The 21,739-nt window shown below is 34.1% G+C and overlaps 1 protein-coding gene across 1 annotated transcript; it reads right to left on the reverse strand.

Moving 5' to 3' along the window:
- Window positions 1-955: 955 nt before the first annotated feature.
- EPYC (epiphycan) lies at window positions 956-21,594 on the reverse strand (the record flags this gene model as incomplete). Its single annotated transcript, XM_082753147.1, has 6 exons — window positions 956-1,126; window positions 2,583-2,678; window positions 4,224-4,426; window positions 5,925-6,083; window positions 9,819-9,972; window positions 21,427-21,594. The coding sequence occupies 6 exons, from the start codon at window positions 21,592-21,594 to the stop codon at window positions 956-958; spliced, it is 951 nt and encodes a 316-aa protein (XP_082609273.1).
- Between the last annotated feature and the right edge of the window lie 145 nt (window positions 21,595-21,739).

A 21,739-nucleotide genomic window follows, 5' to 3' on the forward strand; every position in this document is an offset into this window, starting at 1 on the left:
CAAGTATATTTGCTTCCATTATGACTTGTGTTTCTGAATTCTGGTCCTTAATACATTCAGCTGCAATATTTTGTGTGACTGTAGGTCATCAAGGGCCTTTTATTTATTTATTTATTCCCCACTTTCCATGCAGAATAAAGCTCAGTATTTCTCAAATAAGCCATTTAATGTGAGATTTTTATTTGCTAGATAAACTGATAAGTCAGTTTATCAAAGATAAAGAAGACAGCATCAGACCTTATCAGCTTTATAAAGACAAATTATTTCTGCAGACAATAACTATTTAATATACTTTTTCTGTAACCTGACACAAACTAAATCTCTACATTTCATTACTAATGAAAAGAAAGATGTTTTCTAAAGAAAATATGCCTTTTGGAATACTGTTTTTACTCTTTCAAAATGAAGGGATGTTTCAGGTAAGAAAGCAGAAAAATATGGGTGTCTCTATTGCAGGACATTTATTCAAAGCTTTCTAGAATGTACGGTGTAATAAAGGAGAAAAATATGGGTGTCTCCATGGGAATAAATATTGCTTTAAATGAAATGGGGATAAATATTCAATTGTGTACGTATATTTTCTTTTTAATTCTTTGTTTTCTATGTTACAGGTTTAACATATAAAATTATTTAACTTTAAAACTTAGCATAAAATTTTGCATTTACATTGATCATTTATTGTTTTCATCACACTTTTTACTAAAATACTTTTCTTGATATTACTATACAAATTGCAGTTAAGTAGATAATAGATTTGTCTTTTAACATTCCATATTATCCTTTGTACCTTATTAATCAATTTCATTATTATTAGAAATATTTCCAAAATTAATGAGGTTTGGGAAAAAAAAAAAAAAAAAAAAGTAAAAAAATTATCTTGCTTAGTGTAGCAGTGAGTTAATCACTTGTCTTAAAAAGTCTTGTAACATATGTAAGTATTACTTTCTGTCACAGTTTAGATGAGGTTACCAACAGGCAAACGGGGTAGGCACATATATGCATAAGGTGTTTTGCTCAGGTTAATGGGATTACCATCTAGTCTGATGTCTTCAAGAGCCCTACGTACATAAGTAAAATCTTTCATTTTGCAGAAAGTATCTTCATGCATCTCTTGAATGTTGTTGTTCTAAAAAAGAAAAGCCAAATATCTATCAGAATAGTTGCTTGAAAATACACTTTTAATCTTTGAATAAAAAGTTATAGATGTATTTGCAGTGCCCAGAGAGAGATTTGAATCCAGAATTGTGTCGGCAGCCGAGAAATGTCACAAGAGATGGTAAAATCCCTTGGCCAGTGCAAAGTTTCAAAACTCATAACTCAAATCATGTAGCAAAGACAGTTTTTTAATGGTAGAATAGAGCATTTTAATTTCAAGAATCATAATGAACCACCTTATTAATGCAACTTGGAAACAGCACAGGACAGTTCAAAAATCACAGAACCATAATTACCATCTTGATGTGCCTCTGCTTGTAAAGGCACAAATCTGGAGTTTGATCTGTGACAACTTACTTTCCCTCAGGCCCTCTCACATTAGCTTAACCCACATACAGGGAAAAATGAATCCTTTAGGTTTTATTCCTTTGTTGTGAGTTCGTCTTATATACCTTTTCTTCACTGAACATCATCTCTTTAAGTGAACCATTTTCAACAACAAATTGCTAGAATCCAAGATTTTCTGGAAATTGTGACTAAAAAAAGTCACCTTTAAAATGAGGACAAGCTGAAAATTCTTCCTTTCTATATTACTTTTCTAGTCAGAAACTGGTGTGAAAAGAATGCAGCTCACTAGCTTTGGACAGATAACTCAGATAACAGATAGCTCAGAATATTTAATTTACTGGCATGTGAAGGTGAAAACAATAGTCAGCTAACAGGCAGAATATTTCTTCAGATCTACTTATTGAAAGATAGAAGTCAAATTACTTATGGTAAAGCAGGACATGTATCCAAAGCTTTCTAGAATAAAAATAAATATATCTGATAAACAAAATTGGTCATTGGTACAAGAGGAAATAAAGAGAAAGAAGCAGAGATGAAAGTGTTAAAAGGAAGAAGGCAGAAACAAAGGTACAAATAATATCAAATACAAAAATTAAAAATACAGAAGGATGGTGAATGAGATATTCCAACATAGTCAAATGAAAGAGTTTGGAAAATGAAGGACTGAAATAATGATATAATCTGTGAATGACCTTTATTAAGAGAATGAAATATACCATGTGTAGATACAAACAGTATGTAACTTCCTTTAGGAATAAAAAGCATTCCATTCTTACAAAAAAAGATTTCCAAGAGCAGTCTGAGGGATTTCTGTCTCTTTTACTAGTTTAGACCAATTTTTCTCTTGACTCCTTAAACCAAACTTTGATAAAGTTATTATTTTTATGTTTTCAAAAGTTTTTTTAGTTCAAGTACATATACTTTTGGGTAAATAGAATAAAAACCAAACAAACAAATAATAATAATAATAATAATAATAATAATAATAATAATAATAATAATAATAATAATACTTAAAACTCCAGTTTTACTTGCTAACATGATGCATGGAACCACTACATTTGACTTTTGTAGCCTACCTGAAGATGAAGTGCTTGGAGACTTTCAGGAAGTGGCAATGGAATATGATCCAAACTATTGTCAGTGATGTAAAGATGCTGCAGTTCATGCAGATCCTGGAAGATGAAGAATAAAGGCAGAGGAAAATGTTAGACACTTCTGAAAATCATTAGCATGTAATTTTTAAGTCTATCACCACAATTAGCACCATTAGATATGAACTCCTTTTGTTTCAGCGTGATATGGATGAAAAGAGATAAATTCGAAGACAGTCAAAGACTTCCTTTTGTACAGGCTGAGAGCTATTATTGTTAAAGATAAGCTGTTTGGATAAAATAAAGGAAAAATGTCTTTGAAATGTCTTTAATTAGAGACTTCATTTCAGTGATGTTGTTCTAGCGTCAAAATACCACTTCTCCCAGTCATTATGCAGAAAGGCTTCCTATTCTGTTTTCTTGCTTTTGTGATAAGCTTATTCAATTTTGCAGAAGCTTATTGGTGTTAAAGAAAAATATAAATGCGTAAAAAATGCTTAAGCTAAAAATAAAATTCTCATTCCACTTGATTTTTTTTTTTTCTTCACACAGCTTAGTGGAAGAAGCAGCTTTATCTGGTAACTATAATAGTAAGTTATAAAGTTGTCTTGGTAGCCAATAAAGCTCAATAGAATGCTCTCATTTTGCCCCATTTTGCACATGAGTTACAGTACCTAATTACTTCTTTAAGTTCAGTATTGGAGTTTAATTCCTTTTGACACAGTTCTTTAAGATATCAGGGTAAAGGTGCTTGGTAAATGTGAAAGATAAATGCTAGGACCCCACATGCAGAGTGAGAAGAAAATCTGCTAGGCCACAGTCTCAATTCCAGGGACTAATATTTGCTCATCATTCCTATTCCCAATACTTTCCTTATGTTGGACTAGGAGAAAATATTTAATTCAGTAAGTGCTCTTGGTTGCTACATTTAGAAGCTGTCCTCCAAAGGAGGCATTGAGATGTCTGGTTAAAACTAGCTTCTTAGAGACAAATGAATATTCCACAAGTAGATTTCTGGCATGTGAAGCTAGTCTGTATTATATTTGGTATTTCCAACACAGACTAAAAACTTCAGATTTCACATGCAAGTAGGGGCACTACATCAGCCCACCAAAATTCTTGTCAAAGGATGATCATTCCAAGGTTCCAATTTCCCTTCTTTTCAAGGTGTGAAGAAAGTATGTACATGGAAGTAATAAATACTCTAATAAGTTAACATGTAGATACAAGATAGATAAGTAGATAGGTAAGTTTGGAGCAGTGGCATCCATAGCTTTGCCCTTCCCTCTTGCCTGCTTGCAAGAGGAGATAAAACAACATTCCAGTCTGTTCTCCCTAAGTATTAGTAATGTGGGTAGATGGTTGATAGATAACAAACATAGCATGCTGTCACATCTTGTGTGGATCTTTGTAAAACAATAAGAAATAAGGTTTTCATGTCCAGTTGATAAGGCTCATTCACCTTGTTCTATCTTTATTGCTTGCCTGACAACCAGCAAGGTCATGATGCCTATAATCTTAACAGATTTACCACTGTAAAAGGAACACTTTGGATGCTTTTTGGAATACATCCTATTTTAGTTTGGAGAAAGGAAGAAAAGATTTTCCCATAAAACCTAGACTTACTTTAAATGCCTCATTACGTATTCCATTGCGGCCAAGCCTGTTGTTACTAATGTCAATGAATGTCAGGGTAGCTGGTAACTCAGGAAGTTGCCTTATCCTATTGTCACAGAGCACCAGTTCCTCAAGTTGGGGAAGTCTCCGGAAGGCATCTTCATGGATCTCTGATATAAAGTTTGCAGTCAAATCAATCCTCTTTAAATTGTCTGGTAGAGAAAGAAGATGCAACAATAATTTCAAAATGTATTGCTTGAAAGTTTCGAAAAAGAAAAGGCAAACAGGTAATTTAAATTACAAGTGAAGAGTCTTGAATCAGACTAATTCCTGACTATGTGATAACCTTTTCTCTTTATATATTGCAATGATACACATTCAAATGGTTCTCTGAAGGAAGGGGATCAACATCTCCCTCATCTTGTTTAAAATTGTCTGTGTCATTGTACACAGTGTCTTTCAGTGAAGGATTTTGAAATCAATAATTTTAAAATATATGTGTGTTCTTGAAAACTTTTAAATGGTTATCCTTTGGGGAAAAAAAAAAAAAAACAAAACAAAAAAAAAAAAAAACAAAAAAAAAACACAAACATTTAAAGAGAAATGAACATATAGTTCTGCATGCTTTCTAGTTTCAATATTTTCCTACCAGAATGTAAAGTAAGAAGTTGTACACATTGAATGTTTTCTGAAATACACTCAAACTTTAAACTTTTTCCAATGGAAAAAATACAAGAAAATTAAGTTTACTTTTGGTAAAACAGAAAAACATATATATATATATATATATATATATATATAATCAGTGCATTAATATACATTAGTTTTAAGACCATTAATCTATGGCTTAATTGTGATTTTCATCCAGAACATTTTTCATCATTTTTAATTATTATTTTTTTTCTCTATTTTGTTCTTTTTCCAGCTGTATATTTTGACTTAAATTACTTTTCTCTCTTAGTGTTTATTCCCCATGTTTTATTTATATATGGTAATTGTGTCCCTTCTCGTTATATAAACACATTATATAAGTTAGGTCAGAAACACAAAATAGACAAAATATTTTGATATTCAGACTGGTGAGGGTATAGCAGGTCCTGACTATATTAAGTCAGGATATTCTTAATATTTTCTGAAAAATAAATAAAAATAAATCAGGTATCTTTAAGATATCTCAAAAAAAGAAACATGAAAATAAAATATCACTAATTTTGGATAGTTTAGGCCACAAAAGATTTTCTATTAGCAAGTTTCATTTACTGAAGAATTTTCTAGATATTGATGGAGGGAACATATGAATATATATTTATTTAAAAATAAAATCCCTTTCACACAGATACTTTGATAATATTTGAATGTACATCTATCTGGGAGTACATATATCTATCTTATTTAGAAAAAAAAAAAAAGTACTTTCTGATATAGTGCAAATATTCCATAAGGGTTGTTTTTTCTGCCCATCTGAAGTTAACAACTAATAGCAAAAACATTGATGAACTTTATTATTTCTACTAATTCAGAATTTTGACAGAGAACCTGTATTTGAAATACTGATCTCTAGGCAAAGCAAAGCACTTTTCCAAATGTTCATTTATGTGTGTAGTCTTAGTAGCATCAAACATAGTGTAAAATGAATCATTATGGTTTAGATCTGTATGAGCAAAAAATTATAGAAATTAAGGCTAATTGGAACATTACTGTTATCCATACTTAAGTTAGCAAAGTCATTTTTGTTGATCTTCTTGATTCGATTGTAGCGTGAGTAGAAATACATTGTTTTCTTAGGCAATGGTGGAACAGCATCAAGCTCGTGATCATCACAATAGACTGTTGTCCCTAAACATGTACACAAAAGGCATGTGGGAAGGCCTATGAAAGAATTTAGAAGAAAACAGTTTGTTACAAGAAAATGTACAAAATGATATGTAAATTAATGCAATGAATCACAGAATCACAGAATCACAGAATCACAGAATCACAGAATCACAGAATCACAGAACTGTAGGGGTTGGAAGGGACCTCAAAAGATCATCAGGTCCAACCCCCTTGCCAAAGCAGGTTCCACAGAGCAGGCTGCCCATGAAATGTTCACCTAAGTACTTAAAGGATTTTATTGATGATAAATTCTTATTCTGTCCTGATCACCACAACATATAAATGCAACAAAGTGTTTAAATTCTCTCTTAAAAGTAATCACTTTTATTATTATTATTATTATTATTATTATTATTATTATTATTATTATTATTATTAATTGCCTATTAGAAGGTGTTTTAAGTCTTAGCTTTCTTCTTCTGATGCTGTGTTTCTCAGAGTATAATAATAGAATATTAGGTCACAGCAGCCAGCCAAAGTTCAATTTCCCCATAATACGGCAAGAATTTACTTCCATCTAGGTGGAGAAATAACAGGTATTGACTGAAATTGGTTCTGTAAATAGTACTTATAAGTAATTTGTATGGAAATTAATATTTTCCTACAGAATTATGGAGAAAAACTTCAGTTTCTTCTTCATGCTTTTTATTTATGTTTTCTGATTCAGAAAATTAACATCAGGAAGAAATATCTTTCTATCAGTCTGAGTTAAGGTAGCTTGAAGACTGTGTTAACGAAACATTTTGTTATCACCAGAAGTTCATAAAAATTAAAAAAGCAGGCCATTTCATCTTAATCATAGACCTGTATGAAGGCAGTGTAGTCAGAAGTTTTTCCTGATAATACTGTTCATATTTAGTGAGAATTTTAACATTGACTGGATTGTCTGAAAGCCATTATGAGTAGAAAAAGTTGCTAGTTGAAATAAGTGTTGCATTTTTAATATATATTTATTTTTTTTATGGTGTAAATTAGTGTATCTGTTTCTCATCTTTTACTGCCATAGAAATACTCCTGTTTAAAGTTTTTCCCCTCCTTGTAGCAGATGGATGTTTGTTCTGATTAGTTAAAAAATAGTAGCATAATTAATGAGTATGAAAATGTTTTTGTTTCAGAAGAGTTTTTTTTCTCCAGCTCAGTTGTGGCTACATAGAAGATTTGCTTTAATAATATGTGTCATTTAACAACAATAAGCAGTAACTAGCTGAAAGGCAGGCTATATATGTGGTGTCTTTTCAGGCAAGATTAAAGAATTTAAGACCAGAATACTCTTTTGTTTGAGAATCTTTACTTGGGCATCCAGGGAAAATATTTCTGGAAAGATGAGACTCTTTATGTACTTTCCCTTACTGCCTCCACAGGACAATGTAAATTGGCTACAGGAATAAACCTCACACAGGGAGAAAATAAATTCTCACACCTTGAACCATTCCAACAATGATAAATATAAAGTTTAGTATGGCTGAATTTTATTTATTTATTTATTTTTTCAAATCATAACAGAGTACAGGAAGAAAATTCCTTCTTGTGTCCCCTTTTTTATCCTAAAGGGGTAATACTTGTCACTGGATGACATAAGCTGAAAAAGGACATGGATATGGGGAGGATTCAAAATTATGCCAAAAAGAAAAATTAAATTGTCTTGCTGTTCCTGAGCACTGTAGTCTTCTATCCAGTATGAAGCCAAGAACAGCAACAACATCTGGTAGGAAAATAGGTTGCTAAAAAAGTAAAAACACAAAATAATCTGATTTGATATGTTACAGCCTCTAGCCTCCCATGCATAGCTTCGGTTGATGCATTAGTTGGTTTGCATTCAGTGCTCAAAAAGGTTGACTCATAATATGCAATATTTACTTGAAATGTTGTGTAACATCCTACAGTTTTGAAATTTGAAGGAAATTGTGTGGGTTTTTCAGTACCCTCCTGGGAAATTCTCATTTCCATTTTTATTTGTTTTGACATCAGTATAATTTTGTTTGTCTGGTCAGTGCTCACTAGAAATACGTATAAAAAACAGACTTAGGAATGATTCATATTTCCTCATTGAACACACAATTATTTTGGAAGCATGAACTCCATTTTATTTTCAGTTATCTTCTATGGTACAAAGTTATACTTTAAGCATAGTAAAAGTGTTTAGGAATTATGTGTTATCTGTATTGTTTTTGTGTTGATCACCATGCAATACAGACTAATCACAGGAGTGAATAACTCTAGTACTCATCAACTACGAGTTTAGAGTAGCTGCTAACAAATCCCAATTATTAGCATCACAATGCAGGTGTGGGAGAGAGACAGATTGTTTTATAATTTAAATTCCTCAGTGAGATGTGTAAAGCTCTTCTTTGTCTAGACCTACTCAGAAGATCAGAAAATTAGCTTCACTGGAAATTTCTAAACTGTTCTCTTAAGTTTATAGTTTTCATGGTCAAAAATTCTTTAACTTTTTAATTATATTTTGTATAAAAACATATGCCACTAAATTTTGAGTAGCTGTTGACTCCCTGGAGAGTAGAGAAGCCTTGCAGGGAGATGTTGAGAAATTAGAGAGCTAGGCAATCAGCAACAATATGAAGTTTAACAAGAACAAGTGCCAGATTCTGCACCTGGGACAGAGCAACCCTGGCTGTATGTACAGACTAGGGGACAGAGAACAGCCCTGTGGAAAGGGATCTGGGAGTTTTGGTTGACAGCAAGTTGAATACGAGTCAACAGTGTATCCTGGAAGCCAAAAGGGACAACCATATCCTGTGGTATATCAATCGTGACATTGCTAGCCAGTTGAGGGAGGTGATTATCCTGCTCTGCTTTGTGTTGATGTGGCTTCACCTCGAGTGCTGTGTGCAGTTTTGGGTGCCACAATGTAAGAAATGCATAAAACTATTGTAATGTAAGAAATGTATAAAACTATTAGGGAGTGTCCAAAGGAGGGCTTCAAAAATGTTGAAGAGTGAAGACATATGAGGAGTGGCTGAAGTCACTTGGTTCATTAACCTATAGAGGAGGACACTGAGGGTAGGCCTCATGGCGGCCTGCAGCTCCCTCATGAGGGGAGCGAAGGGGCAGGCGCTGAGCTCTGCTCTGTGGGGACAGCAACAAGACCCAAGGGAATGACATGGAACTGGGACAGGGGAGGGTCAGGCTGGGTGTTGGGGAAAGGTTCTGCACCTAGAGGGTGGTTGGGCACTGGGACAGGATCCCCAGGGAAGTGATCACAGCACTGAGCCTGCCAGAATTCAAGAAGTGACAATGCTCTCAGAGATGTGGTCTGATTTTTATGTGGTTCTGCGTGGAGCCAAGAGTTGGATTCAATGATCCTTGTGGGTCCCTTCCAACAGAAGATATTCTATGATTCTTCGATTTATCAAAAATGTGTAACAAGTCATCATAAAATGAACATAGTTGGTAATTATGTTGAAATTTGTCAATAAATAAATACTGGTAACGTTTGCCAATTCACTTTTTTTTTTTTTTATGAAAAATATATTTTAAAAAAAAATCTTAATCAATGCACAGCCATTTTAATAGTGAAATAGGGTGGTAACATTTTGACTAGGCATATATCTGACTTCAAGATAGGCCATAATATACCTCTGTTTAGTAACAGAGGTACAGAAATTATTTATCTCCCTTTCAATAAGAGAGGTAGACATCCATAAGCAGGTGAAGTGGGCACACTCAAAAGCAAAGCTGTGCATGCAATGTTTGTTTCTCTTTCTGACTAACCGTCTTGAATTTGGGGCCCAAGAACCCCAGACCCTTGTGCTGAAGACACATCAATTAATTTTGGCATTGATGCTTCTTCTTCAGGTTCTTCTGTCAATGGTGCAGAAGAATAACTCTCCTGATTTATAGAAGGTAATGCTGTACCAATCTCTGCCTGGGAAAAATTAAGAAAGAAATGTTACTGTTTATGTTCACTGACAGCTCTCTTCCAGTTATTCATAAACTGCCACTAGAGGTCACATAAATTCTGAAGTTTAGTACTCAAGCTGCATTTTATCCGTCAGCTACAGTGAATTCTGGTGTTGTGTAAACAGTACATGAAACTCTAACATGCTTATGATTTTTGTCATGATTTTTATCTCAATTGTTAAACGTTTTGTTGTATACACACATGAATGCAAACTGCATATAGTTCTTAAATAAGAACATGTACTAAAATTTTTTCCCACTTTTATTTGAACAAATCATTTATAAATAAAACTGGATATGTCCTGTGTGATGACAAATGGAAATTTGCTGTACAGCATAAAAAAAAAAAAAAAAAAAAAAGACCTTTGGCCATAAAATTGTAAATTGTACCAGCATAAATCCAAATGCAATGTAGTTGTACGGGATTTGCACAACAAACAAGCAAACAAACAAACAAAAACAAAACACTAACATACTTTTAAAATATTATCCAAGAATTCACAAAGTGCCCACAGTAGTTGCTAGTATGTTGTTAGTACTTTGTCAGTATTCTGTCTTTTCTCAATCTGAATAACTGAAGTCTGTGGTTATCTTCATTCATCTGTTGATGCATTCGGTAGGAGGAAGAATTAAGCATATATGTAAAAATGTTGGATAAAATCTTGATTTGGAAAAAGTCTATAAATTTGGCAGATCCCCTCATGGGACAAGAAACAATTTTTTGTTTCAAATCGTTCATTCTATTAGTGTAATTAGTTATGTTTATTGTGTTAATTCTAATTTTGAAGCCACGTTCTGTTGATTTTGCTTTATGATGACTTCAGGATAAAAATGTAGCAATTTTCTTGTGTTATATCAACTAATAAAAAGAGCATTGCAGACTTGGCAGGCTTGTTGCAGAGGGGCCTACATTTGCAAAGAAGCAGAGCAGTTTCCTGTTAGGACCCGGCCACTGAAAATGCAGCACAGTTGTGCAACCTTTGCACATTACTGTACTGCTATATCTTGATTTCTCTAGGCTTTCCATTGAGAATTTTAAAATCTAGGACAATTAATTAATGTCCTTATAGTGCTTTGAACATCTGAGGTGTTGTTTAAAAGTTAGTTAATGCATCCACTCCTGTGAGTGTTGCACCCCTCTGCTGCAGTTATAGGATTTTTATCACAACATCTTTCTCTGATGTACAAAAGCATTGAAGCATAACATTAATTTTTATAAAAGATTTTTCTTCACTGCAGCTTTCTAGCACAATAGTGCCATAAAGCTATTGAAATCTAAGTTTTTCACCTGACCAAACCTCTCAGTTTTCTAGACCAGCCCCTGCTTACTGCTGGCTTTGCTGTCCAGTGGGGAACTGGTTGTTAAATCGCTCACACTAGTGCTCATAAATTCTAGTTGTAAAGACAGATGTAGATTGCTTCCAAACTGGGCAGCTCCTTAGGATTTTTTAAATTAGGCTGTACAAGCTAAAGGAACTAACACACATGAGACACTAGGTCTGGGTTACAAGCATGAACAAAGCTTTTGCTATATTACACCTGTATCAGTTAGATTTGGACTGAAAAAACATTAGTGTCTCTGTAAATTCTTTACTTATATTCCAATAAGCCAAATTTACGTATAAGTATGCCCTAATATAGATATTAGGATCATAATTTTGTAAAATGCATCGTCATCAAGTGAGCAAGATGAACTTCAACTGAACTATGACCTGTCAGTGTAAATAAGAGTAGGTTGTACCTTGTTGCTTTGCACAGACAGAATGTTCCAATCTGTATCACTGACAGTAAGACAGCTTAACCAGGAATGGACTTGGGGACAAATCAAAAGAAGACTTCGGGAACAAAGGAAATGGGGCAGATGGTCTCTGAATGGAGAAAGCCTAGAGGGAGAGATACATTCCAGACTTTTATTGACCCAGGCTCATACTGCAATAAAGTGCTTGCATATGCTCTCTACTTCTTCACCAGTTCTAGGGAAGTCGGTTAAGACTCTGCCCTGAACACAATCCATACATTTTCAGACCTACTAAACAGCTTTGTATACGTCTTTTGTGGCTGTTCAGCTGAAAACACCATTCTGGACAGCAAGCTTTTCAAAAAAGAATTCACAAATAGCCTATAGATGTAAGAAAATGTTCCTTTCACTTGTCATGGGATTTGGGTCATCTACACTGACTGACACTTCTCTAAATATGTGAGGGTTTACTTTATGGAACATACTAGCTTAGAATTTGTAATTTACTTTATGCTTTCTCTGACTTTTGCTGCTTAGTAGGTTAGTCACTGTAGCTGTTGGATAGGCAGAGATATTAACTTCTAGTAATTCTGTTTCTGGATTGTTCTCTCACACTCTTTCCTTATAGGACATTATCTCATTTTGGAGATGCACAGATGAAAGTCTCACCACACTTCTAGATGTACTATTCTGAGCAGTTAAAAATTACATCTATTCAGTCTCCTGCATTTGTTGTGACTGTCATAAAAATACCAACTATTACAGGGAATTTAATGACGTTGCCATTTTTACACTGGTAACAGAACAGGAGTTTGCTAGTATATATGTGTTAACCAATCCAAGCACATGAGCAATATTTTCTTGGTCTATATAGGTTGAACTTGAACCAGTAACCTAGAGCTAAAAGTCTGTTTCCTATTATTGGTCATCTGATTCATGCAGTTTTCTATCTTTTACATATTTGATAAATCACGCAAGATTGTAACAAGACAAAGATGTTTCATCAACTATATATTGTACAGAATGGTCCTTTGTCTTCCAGATGTTTGTTTGTTTTTGGCAGCATACACTTTATGAAAAAAATTAGAAAGAGAAACATTTATAGAGCATTTAATGGAATTATTCTCCTTTTTTGCTGTTGTTGTTGTTGTTTTATTTTGTTTTGTTTTGTTTTGTCTTTCCTTTGCTACTCTAAATAATATATCTTCTGAAGAATCACAAAACAGGAAGAATATTCTAGAGAATTAAAGGATGTTTCTCTTTGTCAGTATGTGAAAGCCTTCAAATCATAATTATCCTTCTAAGATAGATATAACACATGCCACAAGAAAACTGAAAACAATCACTTCACCTGCTTTTAGCCATCTAACTATGTGGTACATTTTTATCCTACCCTGCCTTTGGAATCCATCAAGAGATTTAGTGGATTTAGTGAATACCAGTACAGAATATTAGGTACAAAGTATGCTATCAGCAAAGTTATATCTTTACTAAGATATCAAAGTTATATCTTTACTAAGATATCACCTTTTCCTCCTATATTTATTGAATGTGGCTACATTTGCAAATGAAACTGCTTAAAGTAGATGGCCAACTTATAGGCACTTTCAGATCAGGAAATTATGAAAAATCAAAAGCAAAAAAGGATCTGAAAATACCAATGAGTAATAAAATACAATTGGTAAAAGTTAACTCATGTAACCAGTCATCCATGAGATAGATATCTTGTCTGAGCTAGCTTCCTTTCACAGTCTGCAGAGAAAAAAACTTTGAAGAGGAGCTACAGCCACCAATCACAGATACTTATTTTGGGATAGGTTCTGTAGGTACGCCTTTGTGTAAGGACGAGGTGAGAAAAAATGTAAAGCTTTAAAGATTAGAAAAGGCTTAGAAGGCTGAATTATATGATAACATTTCAGGGCAGGGGTAATAGTCTGTGTAGTATTAGTCAGAAGGTTTGGAACAGAGTGGAAATGTAGATGAGTAAGCTATATGAGAACTGTGGATCCATATAATCCAAATCCACAATGTACCAAAATAAAGAAGATTATAGAGATTTAATGAGGCAGACAGCAAGGCTGTAAGCCATCAGTTACCACATTTTACTTCTGAAGTTTTGTCTATCGTTTTATGCCTATGAAAGATTTTGATAATTTTTTTTAAGATCAAAGTTGATGTATTGCATGTAATAAGCTTAAACCCACTGGAGAATCTGAAGTTTGTCCTGTTTCAGTGCTTTAGTTTTAACTGCAGAAAATATGCTTAAAAGCACAAATTGAAGTTCCTAGCTTAAAAAGGACATTATAGCCTTGAAGGGACTGTTGTACCACACATTGGTCCACCAAAAGGAACTAGTTCCCCCACTGAAACTACCAAATGCTTACAAGAAAATGCCTTAATTATGGAAGAGGTTATTGGTTTGTTTTTCTTTCCAAAAATAGCTCATAATTGTTTCTTTATGAATTTTCCATTTAAGGCCTTCTTTTCTTATGTTGTTCTATATTAAAGATAAATCTGTGAGATTTTGCTGTGATAACTATTTAGGTTGCAAATTCTGCAGCTCAGATAAATTATCATTTTCTCTTACAGAACTTCAGAGATAACAGTTAGGTTGGGGAAATTATTGTAACAGAAATCTGTGTGAGATCCAGGGAAGGGGACATTTGTTTACAAAATTTCTAAGTAAATGGATTTTACTTGCTCACATTCATTCCCTCAGATTTTAATCACTTGCATGGTTATATGGTTATGCTGAGTGGTCTGGCCAGGGTCACTTTGTTCCACACAGAAAACAAGGGACACAAGCTATTGATTCCTCATCATGCCAATGTTCTTCTTGACCAGCATTGAAAACTAACCTTTGTGACTCCTTTAAGAGTCAACTGTTATGGGGCAGTCTTTTACCTTATCATCTTGGATGTGAGACCACCAAAGAATCTTATGCCAGGTTGCTGCAGACTGCCTGTTTTCCTCATTTTTAATGTGTTTTCGTGATGGCTAACATGGAAAAGAATAGTATGTTATATTCTAAGACGTTATTTCCTGCCTACTGCTGGTCTTCACTGGGAGGTTGTCTGTACTGCAGTGTTATCAGAGTGCAGGACCTTCAGTCTCGCTATAAAAAACACATTCTCAGTTTTGCTGCTTGTAACAGGGTTCTGGAACTGGTATAGTCTGGTACAATATCTTTCATTATCAATGCAGGCCATTCTTTTAAACCCTTAACCTTTTCTTTTTTCCCTTTTATTTAAAAAAAAAAAAAAAAAAAAAAGTATTTTTGTTGTCTAGTGAGGTTTACATGCACATATGCACATACACACATGCATTTCTATTCATACTTTGTTCAGAAAAGTCAATAACTAAGTTATAGAGCTCTGCACTTGTAACCCAGTTATATAGAAATTTATACCTATGGCTTTTGTCCTGGAAAATGTAGGTAGTCTCTCAGGCTCTTTTAATTAATCTTAGAAGGAAAAGTAACCTTATTATCATTTTAACCACAGAGTATCCTAAAACTTCTTGTATCAGTAGCAAGTGTAGCTATGCTATGTCTGATTTTAAGTGAGTAAAATATTCATGCTGCACAGCATTAGTACAGGGATTTTACTTACCAACTCTGTTGTCTGAGAAGGCAGAAATTTATAAATGGAAGTAATCTGGATTTCCATTAGTATGAATTGTCAAACTTTCTTTCCAACACTGTTTGAAATTAGATTTTATTTTACCTTTCTGGTTTGAAAGCTATGAGATTCCTAAGCTAACCTGCAGCAGACATTATTCTTTGGAACAGTGCTGAAATTTTGCAAGACAAATAAAAATGCAGGGAAATGTAATGCCAGTTTTAGAAATCAGAACAGGACTCATTGCACTATTAAAAGGCACAAAAGATCTGAAAACTAGTCCCAGCTGCTTAATGAAGTCTTCCGTAGGAGATCCTGCTGACCCAAAACACATACAAATAAAGTAGGAGGTCTCTCAGACAGTCGAAGTTTCTACTAGGAATGTTGTCAACTCTTGGACCTGTGGTGAGAAGCTACCTCAGCCTGACTTCCAGAGCTGCCTGTCATGGAGAGGGTTCAGCATTTCAAGCACATTGCCTCATGCATTTCAGGAAGATCAGGCACTGCTGGAGCTGAGCATGCTTTTGTTCAATTCACCGGCCTGGCTTTTCCTAAATGCACTGTGATTGCTTTTATTAACAAGGATTGTATTCTCTCCACTTCAGAAGTAGAATTAAAATGTCTGGTTTAGCTGATTTAGCTGTCTCCTTAAACTCCCTGTGTAAACAGTGAAAGGAGAATCACAACCAAAGTGTGGTTCAGCCCACATATATCATGGACCAACTTCCTGAAGTGCCTGTCCATCTTCCTTTGGCTGCACAGGAGACCTTATAGAGACAGTCATACTTTTTAGCAGATATCAGAGCCAAAGTCTGGTGTCAGATTTGTGCTTCCTCTCATTCCTACAGCTTACAATGCTAAGACATTTCATCTGAATATCTTCAAACTGGTACTTGCATGTAGCCCACCCACAGTGATACAGATGCAATGCTCACAAGCTGCTGCATCTTCAAATCTATAAAAGTTTCTAATTGTTCAAGTGCATCTATATAAGAATGTCCTGTTGTATGCAAAATCAGCTAACGATCATTTAGTGACATGTTTAGAACAAGAATATGCTGTAAAGAATATGTAAAGAATATGTAAAGTGCTGAGGAGAAAGGCACAGCAGTTATGCATTCCCTGCCATTCAGAGGGACATTCTACATGATAGCAATAGTTATTGCTACATAACTCTAAAAATAAGGGACACCAATGTCAAAAAGAGAATAGAGAACTTTTTTTTTTCTTTCCCTTTTTTTTTTTTCTTTTCTGCACATTTTTTAAAAATATATATTTCCTACTTCTGCTTGAACTTGTAGTCTGAGCTCTATATCCAGCATCAATTGCTGCCACTGTTTTACCCACAGCTACTATTTCCCCTTTTATTAATAAAAATTAATTTGGGACCGGAAGTTGAAAAGCAGAAACTGGAGGCTGGTTCAAGCTGTAGAGAAAGCCAGAAGCCATGAGGCTGGATGTCTGGGGGAAAATGTTTAAGTGATCAAAGATATCAAGGTAGCAAACATCTATTGTAAAAGGTATAATATCACTGTGATCTTTCAGCTGACACCTCTCACACAGAAATTTCAAATGTGGTGATAGTTATGTTTAAGTAATGACTCCAAGTTGGCCAAATTAGGTGTCTTCAGACCAGGACAACTACTTTGAGAATCTCACCCAGTCTGAGACAAGAGAAAGGATGCAGTTTCTCAGTTTAGCCATGTTAGTGATAACTATTAGCATGTCCGTTATTAAAATGTTAAGTACTTGATATTTTAGCTAGTATACCAGATATTTATATCTTTTCATGTAGCTAACCAGGTGAGACTAGCTCTTTGTGGGCTGTTGTGGTAGAACTTAGGAATTATTATAATATTTCAAATCCTTCCTTCTTGTCTTGTGTTATTTTTGCTCTTTGCTTTTGCTATATGGCAAAATACTTAGGTATTTCATAATAATTAATCCACAGAAAATTTTATCTGTTGTGGAAATATCTCCATAGACATGTATGTAATCAGTTATAAACAGCTGAGTAAAAGTAAGAGCTGTATTCAAAACTTTTCAGAAAGTAGACAATTTCCTATATTTGGATAAAGCTTCAAATTTAATTCCCTTACAAGCTTTGCTATTAGCTTATTATACCTTAATTTTACAAATTCATAATTATTTAAAAAGACTATATGATGTGTTCCTCAAAGATATAGCATATACTTTATAAAAGTGGATACTCTTAAGTCTCTTATTTAATCAGATACCTGGATCCAATCATGATATAAATATTCATTGATAATAATTTTAAAAAAATACTATGAAGGAAAGGGGCAAAACAGAAACTCATATTTATGCAGTTGTAACTGTCAATTTCAGAAGATAAATCCAACATAACGCTTGTACATAACCTTACAGTGATGATGTGCCTTTGCAGTCCCTTTCTCCTTCAGGACCTTGGTAATAGATCTATTTATTTATATAGATCTATTTATTTACTTATTATACTCTTTTTTTTTTTTTTTTTTTTTTTTTTTTCATTATCTGTGGTTGATATGGTTGATACTTTTCTCCTTAAAGTCTTTATAAAAATTTTCTTTCCAAGTGATGTGTTTCTAAGGTTTTCTTGGTAACAAATGCTCTTTGGCTGCAAAGTGTTGGCTAGGACTTCCATATCTCACTAAGCTAGAAACTTGGAAACCACAGATTTCGTAGCCTAAATTTGATGTATCTAATACATGATAATGATGTCAATGCATAACTTTGATTCAGGATTCAATACAAGTCTTCTAACTAATTCCCATCTGCAAGCACTTTCCCTTTGCAAACTCTTTGCACTAAAAATTGTGTTCCCTGTATATATATTGTATATAATGATAAGACTGAAAGAAATAGACATGCTGATGTTGACAAGCAGTGCTAGAGAACCTCTGATTTACATTGTTAAGTATAATTTTTCCAAACCCTAAAGCTGATGCAAAATTTATGAGCAAAAGAGACACAGGCAGATTTCATGTGGAAAAATGCAAACAACCATTATCTCAATAAAGTATGCTCAGATACCTGTTCACAAGCCAATGAAGTCTGTGTGTATATACATACACATAGACTTTAGTTTTGGCATATATATTTCATAAGAAAAAAACTTTCAGTGTGTCAGAAATATAAAAGAAGTCATGAACCCAAAATCACTCTCACCTAACTTTATTAATTTAAATTTTCAGAGCTCAACCTGAGACAGGTACCTAGGGTTCATCTAAAGTTAGATGACCAAGATAGATATCCTGAAAAAAATGATTTATCTGTATCTTGAAGGGTGGTGTTGGGTTGCAACATATAATTTTAACCACACAGAATGAGTGAGAGGAATCCTTTCCTAACTACCTCTTTCATTTTGCTGGTTGAACATCTTGTGTTGGATTACAGGACCCACCGGATAATATTCTGGAAAGGACGTAAATGACATCACTTTAGTTCAATTCTTTGAGATACATAGGCGTCTCACTTCTCTGAAATAAACAGAAGCTCATAGAACTCATTTGAAGTCCAAACACTGGTATGTCTCCTATGAAACATACCAGTTGGACATGAGCTTGGTAAGTTTGCAATTCTGTTATGAGTTTAAAAATGTGTTAGGAAAAGTTTGCAGTTCTGTGAGTCTAAAAATCTGTTATACAGAATGATTTATGTTTGCATGTCTTCAATTTAAAATCTTAAAATTCAGTTAGCAATGACAGAAAATGTTATTTCAGCCTTTCTCCGTTATTTTGGCAAGCTAAAGACTTGATTCAGAGATCTCTAAAACAAAATGCAAATCAGATGCTAAAGAGTTACTACAGAGCAGTTGGAGCAAATGAAGGCTTGCTATTTTTCTGGGTCTCTGTGGTATTGCTCATCATTTAAACTATGCATAACAAAAATTAACTCTGACCTTGCATAAATACTGATTTTTTTTACATAGAGCTACACATAGGGACCAGACTTTTGTATCTTTATAGTAACAGGATCATAGGGAGGAAAGTTGTAACAATGATCGAGAAATCAAATATATTGTGTTTAAAATAAGTGAGAGCAATACTGTTTAGAGTGTCTGAAATATCACTTTAAACACTGGCATGAAAATTAATAAAAGCTGCATGATCTCTACAACACTGACCACTCTGAATTCTCCTTTGGGTTTTGGGAAATTATGAATGCTTAGGCTTCTTTTGGGTGGTACATACTAAAAGGAATGTAAGCAAAGAAAGATTTTGGCTAAAGATCTGGGAAAAAAAAAAAAAAAAGCTCTCACAGGGAGGTCCATTCATCTGGAAAGTAACATTCCTTCCTACTGCTATGATGGATGACCTTCATTTGAAGAATTTTAAGAAGGCTGGCTAAAAAGCTCAGCAATGGGAGAAAATCCTCCTCAGGAAAAGAAATTTACAAGATAAATTAAATATTTATTTATTTATTAATCTTGTTCCATTTCTGTATTTTCCTAAATAAAGCAACCTTAGATAAGACCTGATGTATCTTTTTGGGTGTAATATTGATCATCTTGAATTTCCTTTCAACTGGAAGAGAACCACAGAAAACTTGCCTTATCTCTATCCTTCTCTAAGTAACTTAGGCCATACTGTCCCTCAAGAAACTCGGGCCATACCTTCCCTCAGTGTCAGAATCTCACAGAGAGAGCACAGGATAATAACACCTAATATTCAATATATTACTGAAAAATCCATAGGACAGGGTTCATTTTCAAATAGAAAGAAAAGCCTGGGAACTCTTACTTAATCACTGTCTCTAAAAAAATTAAAGCACAAGCATACATTGACAAAAGGTGACAGTTTCAGTGAGGAAAGCCCAGATGTATTAATGTGTTTGATTCTGCATGTCACTGGGAAGCAGACCAAAGGCACAATCATTCCTCTGGTCTGGAGTTCTTCATAGTCTTTCTAAGATTAGAAAATATATTTCCCCTGAAGAGTGAAGTTCTGATCTTAATGCAGCCTTTGAGATGATTTTTATTTTTCCAGTTCTTTTGGGACATGTTCACTCTTAAATGCCCTCTTAATACTTTGATTTCAAGGCTACTGCACAATGTTGAGCTCACATTGATGAAACACTCACCTTGATGAATCACTCAGAGGAGCACATTTTCACAATTTATGTACTGTTACGTGAGTGACTACAAAAATACTATTTGTAAAAACAAAAACAAAACAAACACCCCCCCCCCCCTTATTTTTATTATTAAAATGAAATATTTTTCACTCTATTATGAACATCCTCTTCCCACTCAGTCCAGAACCACACAGTGCATAAATCATTTTCTCGGACGTTTTACGCATGTTTAAGAAGCAGAGTGAGATTGGCATTTATTGAGCTTTTTAGTAATGTAGAGAAATACAAGAATCTGGGAGGGGAAAAGAGCATTAAACTCAATAAATTGAGTCATTTCCTTTTAGAGGCTCCACTGTCTTAGAGTACAACAAAATTTCAATGGTTTTTCTTCAGTAATCTCTCTTCTATTCTTGTTTTTCAATTCAAGTTCCTTCCCTTTTCCTTTCCTACTTTCTTTTGCCCACTTTCCTAATAGAAATAGAAATCACTGGTGTTTATAGACTGAAATAAATATGCATTTAACATATTTATTATTATGAGAAATAGCCTCAGGAAACAGCATTTCATGGGAATTCCTGGATGTCGTAAGTCAGCTGCCTCAGTCCTTCATCCAGACAAATAAATCACAGGGACAGTCTCTAACACAATTTGTGGCAAAGCAAGGAGATCAGAGGGAAGCTTTTTCTGCTCTCTTAAAGGTTACCACACACACAAACCAGAAAATAATTTGTTCACATTTGTAGGCTGGAGAAACTATGAATGGGCTAAAGTGTGTTATTTGTACTGTTAAAAGTATGTTATAAAAGTATGTAAAGTACTGCTAAAGTGTGTTATTTGTTAACTGTTGATTAACAAATGGCAATAGTAACTTCATGAGTAGGTTTGTCTGATAAATGTTTTTAAGGACAACAAAAGTCATCAGTAGCCACTGCATTTATGCACTTTGGAAGAATAGAAAAAAAAATATATATATATATATGATTACCTCTGATTGGTCAGACTGCTCATTTTCAACATAGACAAATGGGTGAGGCAGCTCTCCAAGTGACACATCATAGAACTCAGAATCATAAATTACAGTGTCCGTGATAGGCACAGCTCCAACAGTCTCAAAGATAAAAAATCCCATAAAAATATTTATGAAGGTTTTCATTCTGCTTTCTTTCCTGAATGAGAAGAAAATGGACAAAACGTGGGTAAAGTGGTAATTGCAAGGAATCTATGAAAATTTATTCTTACAATTGCAATGCTTGCAACATGATTTTGTATGCATGTATGCATTCAACAATGATTTTGAT

Source organism: Aythya marila (assembly GCF_965140915.1).
Source record: "Aythya marila genome assembly, chromosome: 1".
Lineage (NCBI taxonomy): Eukaryota > Metazoa > Chordata > Aves > Anseriformes > Anatidae > Aythya > Aythya marila.